This window comes from Triticum dicoccoides, chromosome 5A (assembly GCF_002162155.2).
Source record: "Triticum dicoccoides isolate Atlit2015 ecotype Zavitan chromosome 5A, WEW_v2.0, whole genome shotgun sequence".
NCBI lineage: Eukaryota > Viridiplantae > Streptophyta > Magnoliopsida > Poales > Poaceae > Triticum > Triticum dicoccoides.
In genome coordinates this window covers 399,281,200-399,298,912 of record NC_041388.1, presented here as the reverse complement: position 1 = coordinate 399,298,912, position 17,713 = coordinate 399,281,200, and the positions used below count along the sequence as shown (strand labels likewise).

At 51.6% G+C, this 17,713-nt stretch overlaps 1 protein-coding gene across 1 annotated transcript; it reads left to right on the top strand.

Moving 5' to 3' along the window:
• The first annotated feature begins 9,358 nt into the window (after positions 1 to 9,358).
• On the top strand, positions 9,359 to 10,966 carry LOC119297427 (acyl-[acyl-carrier-protein] desaturase 4, chloroplastic-like). Its single transcript, XM_037575222.1, has 2 exons — positions 9,359 to 9,470; positions 9,556 to 10,966. The coding sequence occupies exons 1-2, from the start codon at positions 9,409 to 9,411 to the stop codon at positions 10,706 to 10,708; spliced, it is 1,215 nt and encodes a 404-aa protein (XP_037431119.1). The 5' UTR covers positions 9,359 to 9,408; the 3' UTR covers positions 10,709 to 10,966.
• Positions 10,967 to 17,713: the final 6,747 nt, after the last annotated feature.

Below are 17,713 nucleotides of genomic sequence, written 5' to 3'. Positions count from 1 at the left end.
CTCTCCTAGGGCAGTTTGGGAGATCTGACCGTACTCCAAATATGTATTCAGAACATGGTGAACAAGAAGCTCAAACTTGTCAACGTGGTCCAGGTCATGCTCATCCACCGGATCCTCCCGTGCCAACAACGGGCTTTCAACTTGTGGGATTTCGACCCAGCCCAGCACCGAACTCTGAACAGGCTCTTCGACACAACTCATGAAGAAGCCTGGAAGGTGCTATTCAAGAGTGTCGAGGTTCCCCCACCCACCTCCGAGGACCACGGATTCTGCGCGAAGCACCAAGCCCGGGCGGTAAGCTGTTTTACCTTTCACAGGATACTTGTTTTTCATAGTTTTGATTCTATGCGGGATCTAAGCTTCCGTACCTTTAACAGGACTGGCAGGAGACGACCGAACAGATCGACTGTCCGGCTCCTTTGCTCGAAGGCCCAGCAGACGCTCTCCTGGCGAAGATGCTGACTCCGGGTCCTTACACAGGGCCGGAAAAGACCAAGAAGGCCAAGGGAACCCGAAAGAGTTCCCGACGCCAGGCATCATCGGACTCACCGTCCGATGACTGCGGCACACTCCTCCCCCGAAGATGAGGAGGAAGAAGAAGATGCTCCCCCTCCAGGCGGGGGAGACAAGAAAAGGAAGGCCGCCCCAACTGGGGGGCCGATGGGTCCAAGAAGGGAAGGGCTCTCCTTCCGGACAGCTCCACCGCCGCCGCCGCCGCCGAAGACGAGTGGTTTCCCAGGGCCAAGCCCCTGGGGAGGTCGTAAGTATTCGGATACTAGAGTAACTCATAGCATTCCATTGTCGCACTGCTTTCCCTAACGCCAAATCATATGCTTTCCCTAACGCCGAATATGATTATGCAGGCCGCCACGAGCCCGTATCGATATATCGTCGGACGGCTCTCTGGGCTCGTCGGATATGGATAGCGATCCACTTCCAACCGCCACCTCCCCTTGCCCTGCGGACGACGCAGAGGTGTTGTCTCAAGAGGCACCGGGTCGAGGGGAGACAGTCCCGGAGGCGCCTCAAGGCGACCTTCCGGACTCCGGGAGCCGAGGGGACAAGGCCCCTGAGGCCCCTGAGTTCGGCCCTCAGCCGAACACCGCGCCGAACCTCCAGCGGTTCCGGACTTGGGCAGGCGGCCTCCTTCTAAGAGGGGCGAGACACCTGTGCCGGTGACCTCTGTCCATCCAGAGGCGCCGGACAATCTGCTGGAAGCGCTTCGCACTGCTTCCATCGACGAGGAGCACCATACTATTATGAGTGCGGTGGTCTAGAAGGTGCAGTCCGCCAAGAGCGGATTGACTGAAGCCTGTGCCAGCCTTCTAACAGGCTTTGAGGTAATTTTTTAGAATATAGGAAAAATATTACCGCATAGACAGTAGCCCCTGATGCTCTACTCGGTGTTCACAAAGAAAAGCCGAACAGAGGATCAAACAACATCGCGGGAGTCTAATATAAGTATGTCAATATGCATATGCAGGCTTCGCTGCTGGCATCTGCCACACTGACTACGGAGATCGCCGCACTGAAGCAGGACCTTAAAGTGTCCAAGGACGAGCTCGGCCTTGCCAAGAGGCAGCTCGAGGAGAACAAAGGTAAGTAATACCTAGTTTATGGATATGTATAAAAAGAATGCGATTGCGAAATGACAGGATCATCATGAATTTGCCAGGGGCCACGACCGAAGTGGCGACCCTAAGGCAAGCGCTGTCCGAGGCCGAAGATAAAGTGGCCAAGGAGCGCACCGAGCGGGAAAGGCAAGGGGCTCGGGTGGGCAAGGTGCGGCAAGAGCTCCAGGCTCTCGTGACGAAGCACGAGGCATTGGAGCCTGACTCGAAGACGCGAGAGTCCGAGCTTGCCGCGGCCCTCGAGAGCGCAGTGCCAAGGCCGAAGCCCAAAAGGCCCTCCAGGAGATTGACGCGATGAAGAAAATAGCGGCGGGTAAGGCATTCTATATGCAAAGCAAGCATGTGAAAGTAAATTACCTATTACTTACCCGAATCCAGAGCTCTCCAGGAGCATTCGCAGATTTGCCCTGCAGCATGTCGGATGCCGCGCAGTTTTACTAGGCCAAGGAGGGAAGCTCAACGGAGAAGTTGTTCTGGTCTCAGTATACTGGGACCGAACACCCGGTGCCTATGAGCGACCAGCTGAAGCAGCTGGTCGAGCTACACAAAGCGGCCGAACAGGTCATGAAGGTCTTTATAGTCCGGCTGTGGCCTGGCGACGCCCTTCCGAACAGCTACTTCGGCCTGGTGAGGCAGCTTGTGGACGCCTGCCCATGGCTGGAGGTCGTCAAGCGGTCTGTCTGCATCGAAGGTGCACGCCGGGCTTTCGCCCAGGTGAAGATGCAATGGGCCAAGCTAGACGCCGTGAAGCTGATCAAGGAGGGACCGCCGCAGGGCAAGGAGCATCGCACCCCCGAAATTTATTATGAGGGTGTCCTGAAGGGTGCCCGTCTTGTAGTGGACGAATGTTCAAAGGATGTAATATTTGAGTAAACTTGCTCGTGTGATCCTGTATGATGAAAACTTGTTTCATATGCGCTATGCAACGCTTGTTTGAATTTAAAATATTACCTTCTGTTTGGTTGTTTATCCAATCTAAGAGATGGCTAGTCCTCGGCTTCTGCTCCCATGCCGCGAGTGCTGGGGTGTTCAGGATAAACCTGAGCACTCTTGTTCCCATTGTTGGGTCCTTCGAGGGAGGTGCTCAGCACAGCGAACAAGGCAACCGGACTAATAATGCTTTATCACTCTCACTTAGCCATAGAATTCTATAATTTTAAATTTTGGCGAAGCCCCTGGTATTCGGAAGGCCGAATTCGGGGCGCGGTACACGCCTTTAAGCCGGACAGGACCGGCTCCTCGCTCTAAGCGGCATAAGTCTTTAGGGACTCGAAACCTCGCTGAACAGCGACCAGTCTCTCGCCTTATCATGATTGTCAGTTTTAGCTTTCTCTACTGAGGTGCTTAGCCCAGCAGAACTAGGGCACAATCGAAGTAGTTCTCCTAGCGCTACCTTAGCCGATAGAGCGGAACGTAAGGTACCAAAACATAGGAGCCGGGCAAACCCAACATTTGACCAAAGACATGATTCGGAGCTGATGCATATAATGCTATAAGTTCGGGGTGCCACACTTGTCAAAGTGTTCGGACTTCTCACACCATATTGTGGGGTACTTAAGCCCCTGGTGTGTTGGCCATACCAAAGTGTACGGTTGCAAGGCGTCATTAATGAACACATATATATAAAACAAGAATGCAATAATAGTCATAACGTTATGCGTTGTTTATTCAAAGAGGTGCGTTAAAGCAGAATGATACATATAGTGCGATAAGCAAAAAGTAGGACTATGTCCCTTCCAAGGGCAAGCTGAGGAATAATATTAAAGCAAATATTTCACTCGTTATCGTAATCCACCTGGGAGTTCCGTGGTGTGACGTAGCTTTCTGCCTCTCTTGGTTGCTGCATCATGTGTTCGGCAATCATGCTGCCGGACAAGGTTTCCAGAGATTAAAGTCCTGAAAGAGAAAAATAACAAAGCGGGAAGCCTCTAGTGGAGTTTAGGCCGCGTCTTGGAGCGTGCCATAGTTGTGCCCCCTTCCCACCTGTGCCCATGGTATTTTTAATGCGTAATTATGTACACGTGGCATGAATTTCGCCGTTTGGCTTGGGTCGGGGTGGGGGCCGCATTGCTACGCGAGCTCAGACCGTGCCAGGCGGTCTAGTTGCCGATTACTCCGAGCGCGTTTGAAGGTGTCCGGGTCTTGAAACGCCGAACTGGTGGATTGCCTTGAGAGGCTGCTTTGCGCTTCTGCTGCGAGGGCCGCAGTGTGCTCCTCCGTGCGGAGAGAGCGCTTTGTGTTTCCGTTAACTATGATGACCCCCCGGGGTCCTGGCATCTTGAGCTTGAGTTATGCATAATGCAGTACCGCATTGAATCTCGCAAATGCGGTTCTCCCGAGCAGTGCATGATAGCCACTGCGGAACGGGACTACATCGAAGATTAATTCTTCGCTTCAGAAGTTATCCGGGGATCCGAAGACCAATTCTAGTGTAATTGAGTCTGTGCAATGGGCCTCTACACCTGGAATGACGCCTTTAAAGGTCGTTTTTGTAGGTTTGATCCTTGAGGGGTCTATACCCATTTTGCGCACTGTGTCCTGGTAAAGCAGGTTCAGGCTGCTGCCGCTATCCATAAGGACTTGAGTGAGGTGAAATCCGTCAATGATTGGGTCTAAGACCAGTGCGGCGAATCCGCCGTGACGGATACTAGTGGGGTGGTCCCTGCGATCGAAGGTGATCGGGCAGGAGGACCATGGGTTGAACTTTGGGGCGACTGGCTCCAACGCATATACGTCCTTGAGCGCACGCTTCCGCTCCCTCTTGGGGATGTGGGTTGCGTATATCATGTTCACCGTTCGCACTTGTGGGGGGAACCTCTTCTGTCCTCCGGTGTTCGGCTGTCGGGGCTCCTCTTCGTCATCGCTGTGTGACCCCTTATCTTTATCTTCGGCAATTAACTTGCCGGCCTGCTTGAACACTCAACATTTCCTGTTGGTGTGGTTGGCTGGCTTGTCAGGGGTACCGTGTATTTGACACGAGCGATCGAGTATGCGGTCCAAACCGGCGGACAGTTCCAGGACTCCCTCAGTAGCCCCTGAACTAGGCTTCAATGACGATGAGTCCGGCGCGCAGTATTGTCTTCGGCATTGCAAGGCGGGTTCCTCCTCCGAATACATCACGGAAGAATTCGAACGCAAGGATAGTGTCCGACCCTGCAAAATAAGTTCCACATACCACCGTAGAGAGAATAATATTTCCACAAATCTAATCTGCTGACACGTTTCGGCAACACGACATTATGCCATGGCCCAGTAATTATTCGAACCGTTTTTCTTCAACCAGCTTCACACATAACGCGAGGCGGTTTCTTGACACGTCTTGTCAAAGCAGAGATCGTGTTCCCCTAATTACGGGATTCTCATCAATACGGTCGTGGGTAACCCAACCGTATCTAGGACTCCTAGATTATAGGCAAGTCCCAAACGGCTATGGAGAGGACGCTTGATATTCACCCTCTTTATAAAGGGACAAGGCTTTTACTTTTTCCCTCCCGTGCTCAATCGAATCCTTCCCCCGCCTCGAGTTCTAACACCCGAAGCCCAGGTCAGGTGCTCCGGACCTTCAATCATGTCCGAATTTAGCCTTCAAGGTCGGTGGATGCCCTCCTCCGTTACAAAAGAAGATATCAAGAAGTTGAGGGAGGCCAGATACCTAACCGCCGAGGTTTCGCATCGGCTGCCCGCCCGAGGGCAGGTCGTCCCTACTCCTGAACCCAACGAAGACGTCATGTTCATCTCCCACTTCCTCCGAGGTCTAGGCCTCACTCTGGATCCCTTCGTTAGGGGGTTGATGTTTTATTACGGGCTAGATTTCCACGATCTAGCCCCGGACTCCTTTCTCCACATCTCAGCATTTATTGTTGTATGTGAGGCTTTCCTCCGCATTACCCCTCACTTCGGCCTGTGGCTCAAGACCTTTGACGTGAAGCCGAAGATGGTCGAGGGGTAGCATGTAGCGTGCGGAGGCGCAGTAATAAGCAAGATCGCTGGAGCTCCATGGCCAAAGGGTTCTATTCCCGAGGTGTCCGGATTATGGCAACGGAAGTGGTTTTACATCACAGCTCCCAGAAGTGCCAAGTGCGCGAATGCCGGACTACTTTCAACCTACACCTCCCATGGATTTATAAGTGTGTAGTAATAATCACCCCTCCGGCCCCATGCATTTGAGCCCCATCTTGTGTTTGTAATTTCATCAAAGCTCTCCTTGGCCGAGTTGGCATAGGAAACCAGCCGGAAGGTCATTGTTGTCATCAGCTCTTGGTTTTAGTCTTCCCCAAGCAAGATCGGTATTCGTTCCAATCTTTGGGATCTACGGCGTACCCTCCCGAACAAGCAATACACTGCACAAGCCTCTCCTTTTTTCTCTCTGACACAAAGCCAACATTGTCGCTGCCAGCGAGCTCTATGTAGATCTCCCTCGTTTTTATTCATCTTTCCTGACATCGGAATCGAGCCCAGGGTGAGCACCTCCTATGTCACACCGGCTTCCCCCCTCTTAGGTATCTCATTAGCGAGAGCTACGCTCCTCTACCTTGTTCACCGCCAGCCATGGCTGAGTCATCGCATCCGGTGACCATTTGGTCCGGGGGCCATCGTAGTTAGGCCGCTATCGAGCACACCGACTTCGAGGCTCGGTGCACCTCGGTGCTCCTCACAACCTCACTCATCAAGGGCATGGGAGTTTGGCTCGCCGGTGCAATGGCTTTCCATGGCCTCGATTATAGTGTCTTATGGCCCATACGTAATAGGGAGAGAGGTTTTTTTGGGGAGATTAATTATCAGTGTAGAAATGAAAACCCTAGGGCCCACATATATGACCCAATGATAGATGGGACCTACTTGCAGGGAATGAAGGCCACATCATGGCAACTCCGTATTTTGCACACAACCGCCACTACCTCCGAATACATATGGTGTGCGCTCATATGCCATATTGCGACCCTACTAAAGTTGCCCTTAGGGCATCTCCAATGCGGATTAGCAAACGAATCTCATAAAATGACTGTGGACAAGTCTGAACATGTCCTCGGACATCCGATAGGGAGGAGGCCATCCAACCATGTCCCCCAGATTACCCCTACTTGTCTGACCACCTCTCTTGGTCAAATATATCTAGATCGATAGCAATTCAATCATAGAACTAAATAGTTACAAACAAATGCAACCACTAGCAAAAGCACTAGATGCTTTATAAGGTTTATACATCTTTCGAACCCCAAAGAAAAATAATCGATCGTCAGAGCCAAATGCCTCAATTTTCAGCCTCCTTTACCCTCCTTTTGTGTAAAGCCTACGATTATGCTATCATGCTAGGAGTGAACAAACTTGGTGCATCGGGATCCGAGTCGTCGGCCTTGATGTACAAGACCGTTTGCTCCTCCCACGATTGCTTGATCGGAAACTTCTGCTCCTTGAGCTCAATCTTCTTCTTTTGCAGTTTCATGAACATGCTAAACCTTTTGACCCTTTTTTCTCCTTGATCTATTGTGCTTGGTACATGCCTCGTTCTTAGCGATGATGCCCTTGAACTTGTTCATCATATTGGCCGCCACCCCTTCTCCTTCTAGTTCTCCCATTTCCTCCCTGTCGACCTAGCGACATGGGTGGTCGGTGCAATCTCTCATTTGGTTGGATCACCGCGTTCATCACTTGCTCCGGTGTCCATCTTGACAGAATTGGCAATGTTGCTCCACTTGCTCCATGCATTCAACTTGTACTAATAGTGCATCATCGTTAATGACTCGCCTTCGGTCTTCTGGCACAATGCGGGGGATAGAAAAGCAAGACAATGACATGATCAACAAGTTGCAACATAGAGCAACACGAAGCAAAAATTATGAGCTTGAGGAGTGGTGCGCCACTTGGCCACCAATTTTGTGTTTGTGTATACACACCACAAAACTTGTTGATAACCTCTTGAGTACTGCATTATGGGTGGCTTAGAGACTTTGATTGCGATCATGGGTCACTTCCTTGTCGTAGGGGCCATAGTGCTTTTGCTGATGGTAGAAATAAATATACACTTTGTCAGAAGCTAAGCCTTTTTACTCTGTGCCTTGAAGAGGATCAACACTTGCGCCCAACCACGCCAAACACAACAATTTATCCTCTTTGTTTGAGTAAAACCAACCCCGCTTGTTCTTTGCATCCGCATCGGCCACGCCTGACTGGTCGGTGTCTGTCAGCGTCTCTTGCTCCACCTGCGGTGAGTAGTAGTCATCGACTTGTCCATCTTTCTAGTTGTCACCGTTGTGGGTTGTGTTCATCACCGCCTCGTCGGTGTCCACCACCGAGCTTGGTAGAGGCATATCGCCAAATAGCGATCGGGCACCATCGGACGAGGGCTCCTCGGACCAAAACCATGACTGGACCAACACGGACAACTCTGTGAACAAATAGTCGCTATTGTGGTCGACGATGTACACTGGAGGGTGGCCTGAGGCGGAGGTGAAGGAGGCACCAGAGTGCCGCGGCGATTATTATGTGTCTGGCTAAGCGTTTAGATGGCTGGTGTAGCAGCGCGATGGCTTGTACCGGATAGTCGAGGTGGCAATTCCCCGGGCATAACTAGCACGTCAGTCTGATTTGGAGGAGGTGCTCCAGCCTAAGCGGCCACATACGCCTTCTTCTTCGCCCTCTCCTTCATGTGCCGCTCTTGCCGTTCCACGGATGTAGCCGCACGGCCGGGCTCTCGGTCCAGTGAGAAAAATAACCTCGTGATGCAGTGAGCCGAAGAACCTCGTGTTGGGCTCCGATGGACTCATTGCAGCGGCGGTGAACTGTGGAAGCAAAACGGGCTGGGGAACAACTATAGCAGCAGAGAGGATAGGATTTGGCGCCGAAACAATGGGGATTGTCAATTTTTCGAGGTTTGAGTGTCTTTTTTTGGTGGGATCAGGGTGTCGGGCACCGATGCGGCGGATGTCCAGACTCCCCTAGAGCTCCCCTGATTTGGTGTCATGCTGTGGGATTTCGAACGTCTAGACTCGTCCAGCCCATTTTGGTTACTTGCATTGGATGGCTAAAGTGTCTGAACCGTTCAGTCGGGACATTTACATGTGTTTTTGTGATTCACGTTGGAGATGTCCTTAGGAGTGTCAAAATAGTAAATTTGCCCTGTTTCTCACTCTGTCAAAATTGTGTGCATCCAATGAGCCCACACAATATTCATATCCATTCAATTGGAAAAGGTTTCATAACTTTAGAGCAAGTACAATAGGTCCTACTCAGCTGGCTGCAAGCTATTCCACGTCAACGTAATCCGACCTGTAGGGAAGAGAATGGATGAGGGAGAAAGGAGTGGGCGCTATGTATACAGCTCGACGGTAGCACAATAAACAAGAAACAAGAGTTTGCATGCAATATGTGTGATAGTTTTAGTCCGGCGTTTCTTCTCCCTTCGAATCGGTTGTGTTATTTCTACCTCTCTCCACATGCAAGCATTTAATGCTAGCCAGTCTACTACTCTAGTTAATCGATAGCCAATTTATTGTATGAATCTACTTTTAGAAATGTTTTAAATACATGGCACTATCATAGAGCCAGCAACATGCTGTTCTAATAACCAGAATAGTAGTAGGATGCACCGATCTCCATGAAGGGACCGGGGGTGGATTCTTCAGTGGTAAATACTTTCAACTTCAACTTTAGGTAACCTTGCGTTTTTTTTCCCGCACAGGTAGGTGTGCATATATACCGAGCAAATATGCAGGGGCTCATCACGTTGCCTGCAATACAGCATCGTTAGTGAAGCTTCTGCCTTTGCAGCACTGACAAGATGAGCATGCTCATGCCTTTCCCCCACGGTCTCGCCATGCCGGCACAGGCCCATCCAAGCTGGTGCGTACGAAGGCTCTCTTCCTCACACACATATGTACGCGATGTGATGAGCAAGCAGATGAAACGCAATCGTTTATGCATGCAGGTGCAGGAGCCGGGCTGCGACAAGAGCTGGGGGATGGGCCTGCAAGTCCACCGCGACAGCTCGTTTCGACAACACGGTGACGGAGATGCGGGCGCAAGAGCAGGCGGAGGCCGAGGTGGCGCGGACTCTGAACCTGAGCGGCTGGGTGGAGGAACAGCTGCTGCCGCTGCTCACCCCGGTGGAGGACGCGTGGCAGCCCAGCGACCTGCTCCCCTGCTTCTCCCTCTCTGCAGCTGGCCTCTCCGCCGAGCAGCAGCCGTCGATGATGATGACGAGGGAGGAGCTGCAGGACCAAGCCTCCAGTGTGCCGGACGACGTGCTGGTGTGCCTGGTGGGCAACATGGTAACGGAGGAGGCGCTGCCGACGTACATGTGCGTGGGAAACCGGGTGGTGGGCTGCAACGACGACACGGGCTGCAGCGACCTGCCCTGGGCGCGCTGGATCCGCGGATGGACGGCCGAGGAGAATCGCCACGGTGATCTCCTCAACCGCTACCTCTACCTCTCCGGACGTGTCGACATGCGCCAGATCGAGCGGACCGTCCACCACCTCCTCCGCAATGGCATGCAGATGCTCAGGCCGTCCAGCCCCTACCACAATGCCGTCTATGGTTCCTTCCAGGAGCGCGCAACCTTCATCTCCCACGCCCACACCGCCAAGCAAGCTGCGCGCCACGGCGACCGCTGCCTCGCCAAGATCTGCGGCGTCGTGGCCGCAGACGAGAAGCGCCACGAGACGGCCTACACCAAGGCGGCCGCCAAGTTCTTCGAGCTCGACCCGGACGGGATGGTGCGGGCGCTGGCCGCCGTGCTGCGGGACAAGATCACCATGCCCGGCCAGTTCATGACCGACGGCCGCGACGCCGACCTGTTCGAGCACTTCTCGGCGGTCGCGCAGCGCACCGGGGTGTACACGGCAAGGGACTACGGCGACATGGTGGAGCACTTCGTGCGGAGGTGGAAGGTGGCGGACCTCGGCGGGCGGCAGCTGTCCGGTGAGGGGCGGCGCGCGCAGGAGTACGTTTGCGGGCTGCCGCGCAAGATCCGGCGGGTGGAGGAGCTGGCCCACGACCGCGCGATCAAAGCCGCAAAAGACCCCGAGTTCGCAAGGTTCAGCTGGGTCTTCGACAGGCCAGTCTGCATCAGAGCCTGATTTAGCCGTCCATCTACCAAACTTCACCCCTAAAAATAGTACTCCAAGTTCATGAATAACGAGCAGCAACAGCGGCAGTATCCGGATCGTCGTTAAAATCAGTCTTAGAGTTTATGCAGTGTACTTGTACTGTATATGATTCTGTATGAAGTGATGGTAATGTATGTGTGAGGCAGTGCCAGTGCGTGCGTTTCTCTGCTTGCAAACTCAGCTAAATAATTAGCTTAATCTATGCAGTGTTGGTTTGCTCATGCTCCAGTGCTGAGATTTAAAATGGGTTTTGATAATGTCTTAGTGGACTCAGGTCTAACAAAGTCTCAACTTCATACCGCTGGATAAACGTGCATGGAGATGCGTGCTGGCTTGGGCGCTATTTTTTCTCGAGGGATGGTCTAGGCACTATTCTGATTATTATTTTTAGGCAAAAGCACTATTCTGTTTCTTTCAGGTTACGTCCGTGGGCGAGCGATTCGGACAGGTTTGCAGCAAAATGCTACACCTACATAGCTTTCTTTTTCGGAAATGTTAACGCCCACACGTGTGGGCATTAGCCAACTCACCCACACGTCTCCATCACCGTCCAGTAACTTCTGCACGAATCTTGGCACGAATTAGCTGATTTTGTATGCCACGTAGGACAACTCGTGTGTGTGGTGTGTGAGAGAGGTCGCCCACACATCCGTTTTACCATACGGAGTGGCCGGTGTGTGGGCGTTTAGCAGTTCGCGCCACACGCCACTTTGCACGCGCACACAAGGGCTAGTGTGTGGGCATTTGCCATCTCGCCCACACGTCCGTCTCCTCTCCCACACCCAAGCTGCTAGTTGCCATGTGTTTTCGCAGCGCACATGGCAACTGCCCCTAGTGTGCTTTATAAGCAGGTGGCTACTCTCTTTTTTTACCCGAGTTGCCATGTGTTTTTGCAGGGTACACGGCAACTGCCTAGTGTGCACGTAAGCAGATGGCAACTCTCTTTTACCGAGTTGCCATGTGTTTTTGCATGGTACATGGCAACTGCCCCAACGTGCACGTACATGGCAACTGCCCTAACGTGCACGTAAGCAGATGGCAACTCTTCCTTTTTACATGGCAACTGCCCTAGCATGCTTGTGAGCACATGACAACTCTCTCAACTGCCTAGTGTTAGTATGTGGCAACTCCTAAAATTATGAAATCATGGCAACTACATTAGATCAGACCATACATGGCAACTGCAGTTGAGCAACCATGGCAACTGCAGTTGTCCGACATGGCAATCGTAGTTCAGCGACATGGCAACTGCAGTTAAACGAACATGGACGAGGGTCTGGACCATGGCAACTGCGGGCGCACGGTGGGCGTCACGCGTGGCGTGCGGAACCAGGAGGGTACGAGGCCTGACATACGGGCGTGTGGGCGTTATCAACTTCGCCCACACACACGCATGTGAGATGGTTCGGGAGGGAAAAAAAGAGGTGTGTGGGCATTAGTTGTTTTGCCCACACGTAGATGTGTGGGGTGGTTGCTGTCCATGCCACACGAGGCGTGTGGCACAACTACCCGATACACCACACGTGTGGCAGTTATCGGGACCCTTCTTTTTTTGGGTGTTGTGTATATCTGGCCATCTGTTGGGCCGGGCCAGGCTTCGGGCCAGGCCTACTTGCCCGATGCAAAAAATCCAGTGAGGGATTTCTGGCCTAAGAGATTCTCGGGCGTCCGGTCTGTTAGTCATGGGTCAGATTGATGGGCTGTGAAGAACACGAAAACCGAAGATTGCATCCGTGTCCGGACGGGACTCTCCTTGGCGTGGAAGGCAAGCTTGGCGACCAAATATGTGGATTTCTTTCTTTCTAACCGACCTTATGTAACCCTAAATCCTTCCGGTGTCTATATAAACCGGAGGACTTAGTCCGAAGGGGAGATACTCATTATCATAGTCATGCAGGCTAGACTTCTAGGGTTTAGCCATTACGGTCTTGTGGTAGATCAAATCTTGTAATACTCATATTTATCAAGATCAATCAAGCAAGAAGTAGGGTATTACCTCCATAGAGAGGGCCCGAACCTGGGTAAACATTGTGTTCCCTGTCTCCTGTAACCATCGACCTTAGACGCACAGTTCGGGACCCCCTACCCAAGATCCGCCGGTTTTGACACCAACATTGGTGCTTTCATTGAGAGTTCCACTGTGCCGTCCTCAAAAAGGTTCGATGGCCCCCTTCAATCGTCAACAATGACGCTGTTCAAGCAGAAACCTTTCTCCCTGGACAAATCTTCGTATTCGGCGGCTTCGCACTGCGAGCCAACTCGTTTGGCCATCTGGAGAAGATCGATAGCTACGCCCCTGGCCATCAGGTCAGATTTGGGAGCTTGAACTACGTCGCGGACGTCCGCGGAGATTTGATCTTCGCCGGACTCGAGACCGCAGCGATCGCTCCTGATCACCTCGATGAACATGACCTAAATCTGTCATCGGGCCGCGTTCAGGAGATAGCTCATGTGACTACCCTGGCTTTAGATCCGGAGCACACTGCGCCATCCAAGGATTGGAGGTTCAACCCCACCACAGAGGCCACCAATTCCCCGACGTTGGAGCCGCACATGGATTTAACCTCACACAGTATTTGTGCCACCGAAACTCCGGACTCGTCTCCGGTCATAAATTCCGAACCATGTGAGCTTGCGGACGCCGAACTTGATCATTTATCGATCTTCGAATTCAACGCCGCAGACATCTTCCAGCACTCGCCTTTGGGCGATGTGCTAAACTCACTAAAGAGCATGTTCTTGGCGGGGGACTCACAGCCGAACTATGTTCGGTTCGAACTAGGGGCTGAGGATGGAGAATTTTGCTTTCCACCCGCCACCCACTTCATGGATACAGTCGAGGATTTAACCGACACGCTAGATTACGACTCCGAAGACATCGACGGTATGGACGACGATGCTGATGAGGAGCAAAATCAACATCCACCATTCACTGGACGCTCGACGGCCACTTCTTCGTATGATGTGTACATGGTGGACACACCCAAAGCAACCAACGACGATGACAAAGAAAATCCAGTTGAGAATAAACCTCCTGAGATACAGCAAAAACGCTGGCGTCATCGGCGCCGCTCCAAGTCACGTCGTTTCAAAGACAGCAATACTGGCACCGGAGAAAATAATACTCCGGATGATGCCGAAAACAATGAAGACCCCGTCGAGATAACCTTCGAACAGGAGGAACGGGAAAATGGGGAAGTTAGCCCTGATGAACAGGCCATACATGACGATTCGGAGGATGATAATTATCTTCCGCTCTCCAAAGATGAGGTAAGCCTCGGCGACGAGGATTTCATCGTGCCCGAGGAACCTCTCGAGCAGGAGCGCTTCAAGCGCATGCTAATAGCCACTACAAGGAGCCTAAAAAAGAAACAGCAGCAGCTTTAGGCTCACCAAGATCTACTCAATGACAGATGGACTAATGTCCTGGCAGCCGAAGAATATGGCCTCAATCTCCCAATCAGGAGTTACCCGAAGTGCAAACTGCTGGCCCAGTTTGATGAGGAGGCGCCAGAGCTCATACCTCACTCACGCAACATGGCTGATCGACCATAGCGCGGTCGGGACAATGCGGCATGAAGACCACAACTCGGTCGGGATAAAGCAGCAATTCAAGCCGAACAGCAACCTGCCCCACCGCCACGTAAAAACAGAAACAACACAGCTCGGGGTGATACATACAACTTTTGGCAGGACCTGGATAGTAAAGCAGGATATACCAGATCGATCTACGGATCGCGAGAAAGTACCACGACACGCGACGATGGCTATCTATTTGGACGTGACAAACCTAGTCACGCAGACCATTTGGACGAAAGTTCGAGTTTGCCAGGGGTACAAATGAAATGAAAATGAATTGATAAAACATTCCTAAAAAAATTCTGCCACTTATACTTTATGTTATGATATTCTAATCAGATTGGATGGCAAAGATTTCTCCGGGCCGAAAACTGCACACGGACTCCATCGGAGCTACGTCGCGATGCGGCCCGATATAGAGGCACTGCACACCCTCTTTGCTTCACTGATGGAGTAATGGATCACGAGTTCCCAGAAGGGTTTAAACCCGTAAATATTGAATCATACGACGGAACAACAGATCCCACGTTGTGAATTGAGGATTTTCTTCTCCATATCCATATGGCCCGCGGAGACGACCTTCATGCCATCAAATACCTCCCGTTAAAACTCAAAGGACCAGCTTGAAACTGGTTAAATAGTCTGCCTGAAAACTCAATTGGCAGCTGGGAGGAGTTGGAAGATGCCTTCCGCGATAACTTTCAAGGTACATATGTCCGACCATCAGATGCCGATGACATAAGTCACATTGTCCAGCTGCCCGGAGAGTCCGCGAGAAAGCTCTGGACTAGGTTCTTAGTTAAAAAGAACCAAATTGTCGACTGTCCAGACGCCGAAGTCCTCGCGGCCTTCAAACATAGCGTCCGGGACGAGTGGCTTGCCCGCCACCTCAGTCAGGAAAAACCAAAGTCTATGTCAGCCCTTATTGCTCTGATGACCTGCTTTTGCGCGGGAGAAGACAGTTGGCTCGCCCGTAGAGGCAATAGCGCAAACGATCCGGGCACCTCCAAAGTACGGGACGGTAATGGAAAGCCACGACGCAATAAAAACAAACGTCACAATAATAATGAGGGCACGCGGGACACAGCAGTCAACGCTGGATTGAGCGGCCCCACACCCGGCCAACGGAAAAAGCCATTTACGGCAAACAAAGACAGATCGTCCAATTTAGACAAAATATTGGATAGGCCCTGCCAGATTCATGGGCACCCCAATAAACAAGCCAATCACACCAACAAAAGTTGTTGGGTCTTCAAACAGGCCGGCAAGTTGAATGCCGAACACAAGGGGAAGAGGCCGCCCGGTGATACCAACCGAACAACGGGGGTCAGAAGCAGTTCCCCCCGAAGCAAAAATACTAAACATGGTATACGTGACACACACCCCTAAAGGTGAGCGCATGGAACACTCCCTCCGTACAGTAGATCATACTACGGCTACCTCAGCCGAACTACACAGCGGCCTTATCACGCCGCATACCACGTCGGCTATCACGCCGCCGGTCTCCATTCAACATGACCGATCAATGTCCATATTGGACTAGCAATTCGTCTTCCGCCGTTCTCCTAATATGCCTTCGAAGTGGGTACCGCGCGTACATAATTATGCACTTGAAATACCCTGGGCTCCGGCGGAAGCACAATACGGGTGTGCCTGCAACCCCCCTACTTTTCTAACTGCCCTTTTCCCTTTTTATTATCCCCTCCACAGGTAGCTCAAGGGCAGGTTACCCCGAGGACTCTACCAGAGTTCGGTTTTGAACAATCATCCAAGGGTTATTCCTGTCAAGGACTCCCTTAACTGAGGACAGGCGGCGCAGACGTGCGACAGGAGGTCCAAAATAACTTTTTGTAGACCGCGCTCTCTATTCCGAGCCTGTAAAGTGCCTTTTCCTCAGCCTTCGACCCCTGGCATGTCAAATAGCCAGGATTGCGGCTTTGTTATCTATATAATGATTGGCATATCACTCAGCTCCCAGTAAAAGTAACCGGTGTCCTGTATTGACTTTTTTCCTAATTGATCCGAATTTTTGCTCCTGTGGTTGTTTTACACACACCTCGGCATAACCTGCGAGGGGCTCGGTATGGGAACAAATGAGTTGCTGACAAGTCTGAACAGCTTTATAGCATACTTCAGCGTCGCGAGTTTGGCCTTATATGCATCAGCTCCGAATCATGTCTTGGGTCATTAGTTGGGTTGCCCGGCTCCTGTGCTTGCTACCCTATGTTCCGCTCTATCGGCTAGGGTAGTAAAGGGAGAACTACTGCGATTGTGCTTCCGGTTCATCTGGTCAAGCACCTCAGTAGAGAAAGACGAAAACTGACTGTCATGATGCGGCGAGAGATGGTCAACCACTCGACGACTTATCAGAATCTTTAGCGATTCTCTCCGTGTCATACGAAGGATTTTTTTCAGATCATGTGTACAACGCATCGTATTAAAAATAAGCCACGTACATACCAGGGGCTATATCGTAGACCCACCATAAAACTCCTATGGCTAAGTGAAAGTGTTAACGCCCTATAGTCTGATTGCCTGGCTTGCCGCATTGTCACCTCCTTCATGGACCAAGATGTTGGGTCAAGAGTGATCAAATGCTTTTGCGAACACCCCCGTACTTCCTACGAGGGGGCTGAAGCCGACGACTGGAAAACTTTCAGATTACATAAAAATGGCCGCACAGGAGGAATAAAAGCTTTCGAGAAAAACATAAAAATAGATTAAATATAAAATTGTCTTTTACAATTCCCATACACCTCACTAGAATATTATGTCTTTCAAGCATTGACCCTCTATCAAGCAGGCAGCCTCTAAGACGTCCCCAAAATAATGCTCTGGTGCGTGATGGTCATTGCCCTTGGGTGGACTCTTCGCCGCAACATCGATGGCCTTCATCTTCCCCTAGTATGTCTTGACACGGGCACAGGCCATCCGTGCACCCTTAATGCAGGTCGACCACTTAACAACATCGATACGCGGCGCCGCATCAACAAGCTGCTGCACCAAGCCGAAGTAGCTATTCGGAATAGGCTCAGTCGGCCACAGCCGGATTATGACGTTCTTCATGGCAGCGCCGGATATCCTATGAAGCTTGGCCCATTGGGACATCTGTTCATTCAGCAATAGATGGCACTTCGATGCGCCAAATTGTGACCAAAAAAGCTTCTCCATTGCATATCCCACTCGCGCTTGGTAAAACTGCACCGCATCGGAAAAACTCTTCGGCAAGTCTAAAAACTCGTCTGGAGAACTCCACATTTGGTTCAACTGAGCATAGTTCGGATCGCCGAACTTAGTCTGTAGCAAAAAGGGCTTACCAGCTGCAATCTCCCTAGCTTGCCGGATCTCCTCACGGGCTGCTCTAGATTCGGACCGCGCTTCTTTCGCCTCTCGCAA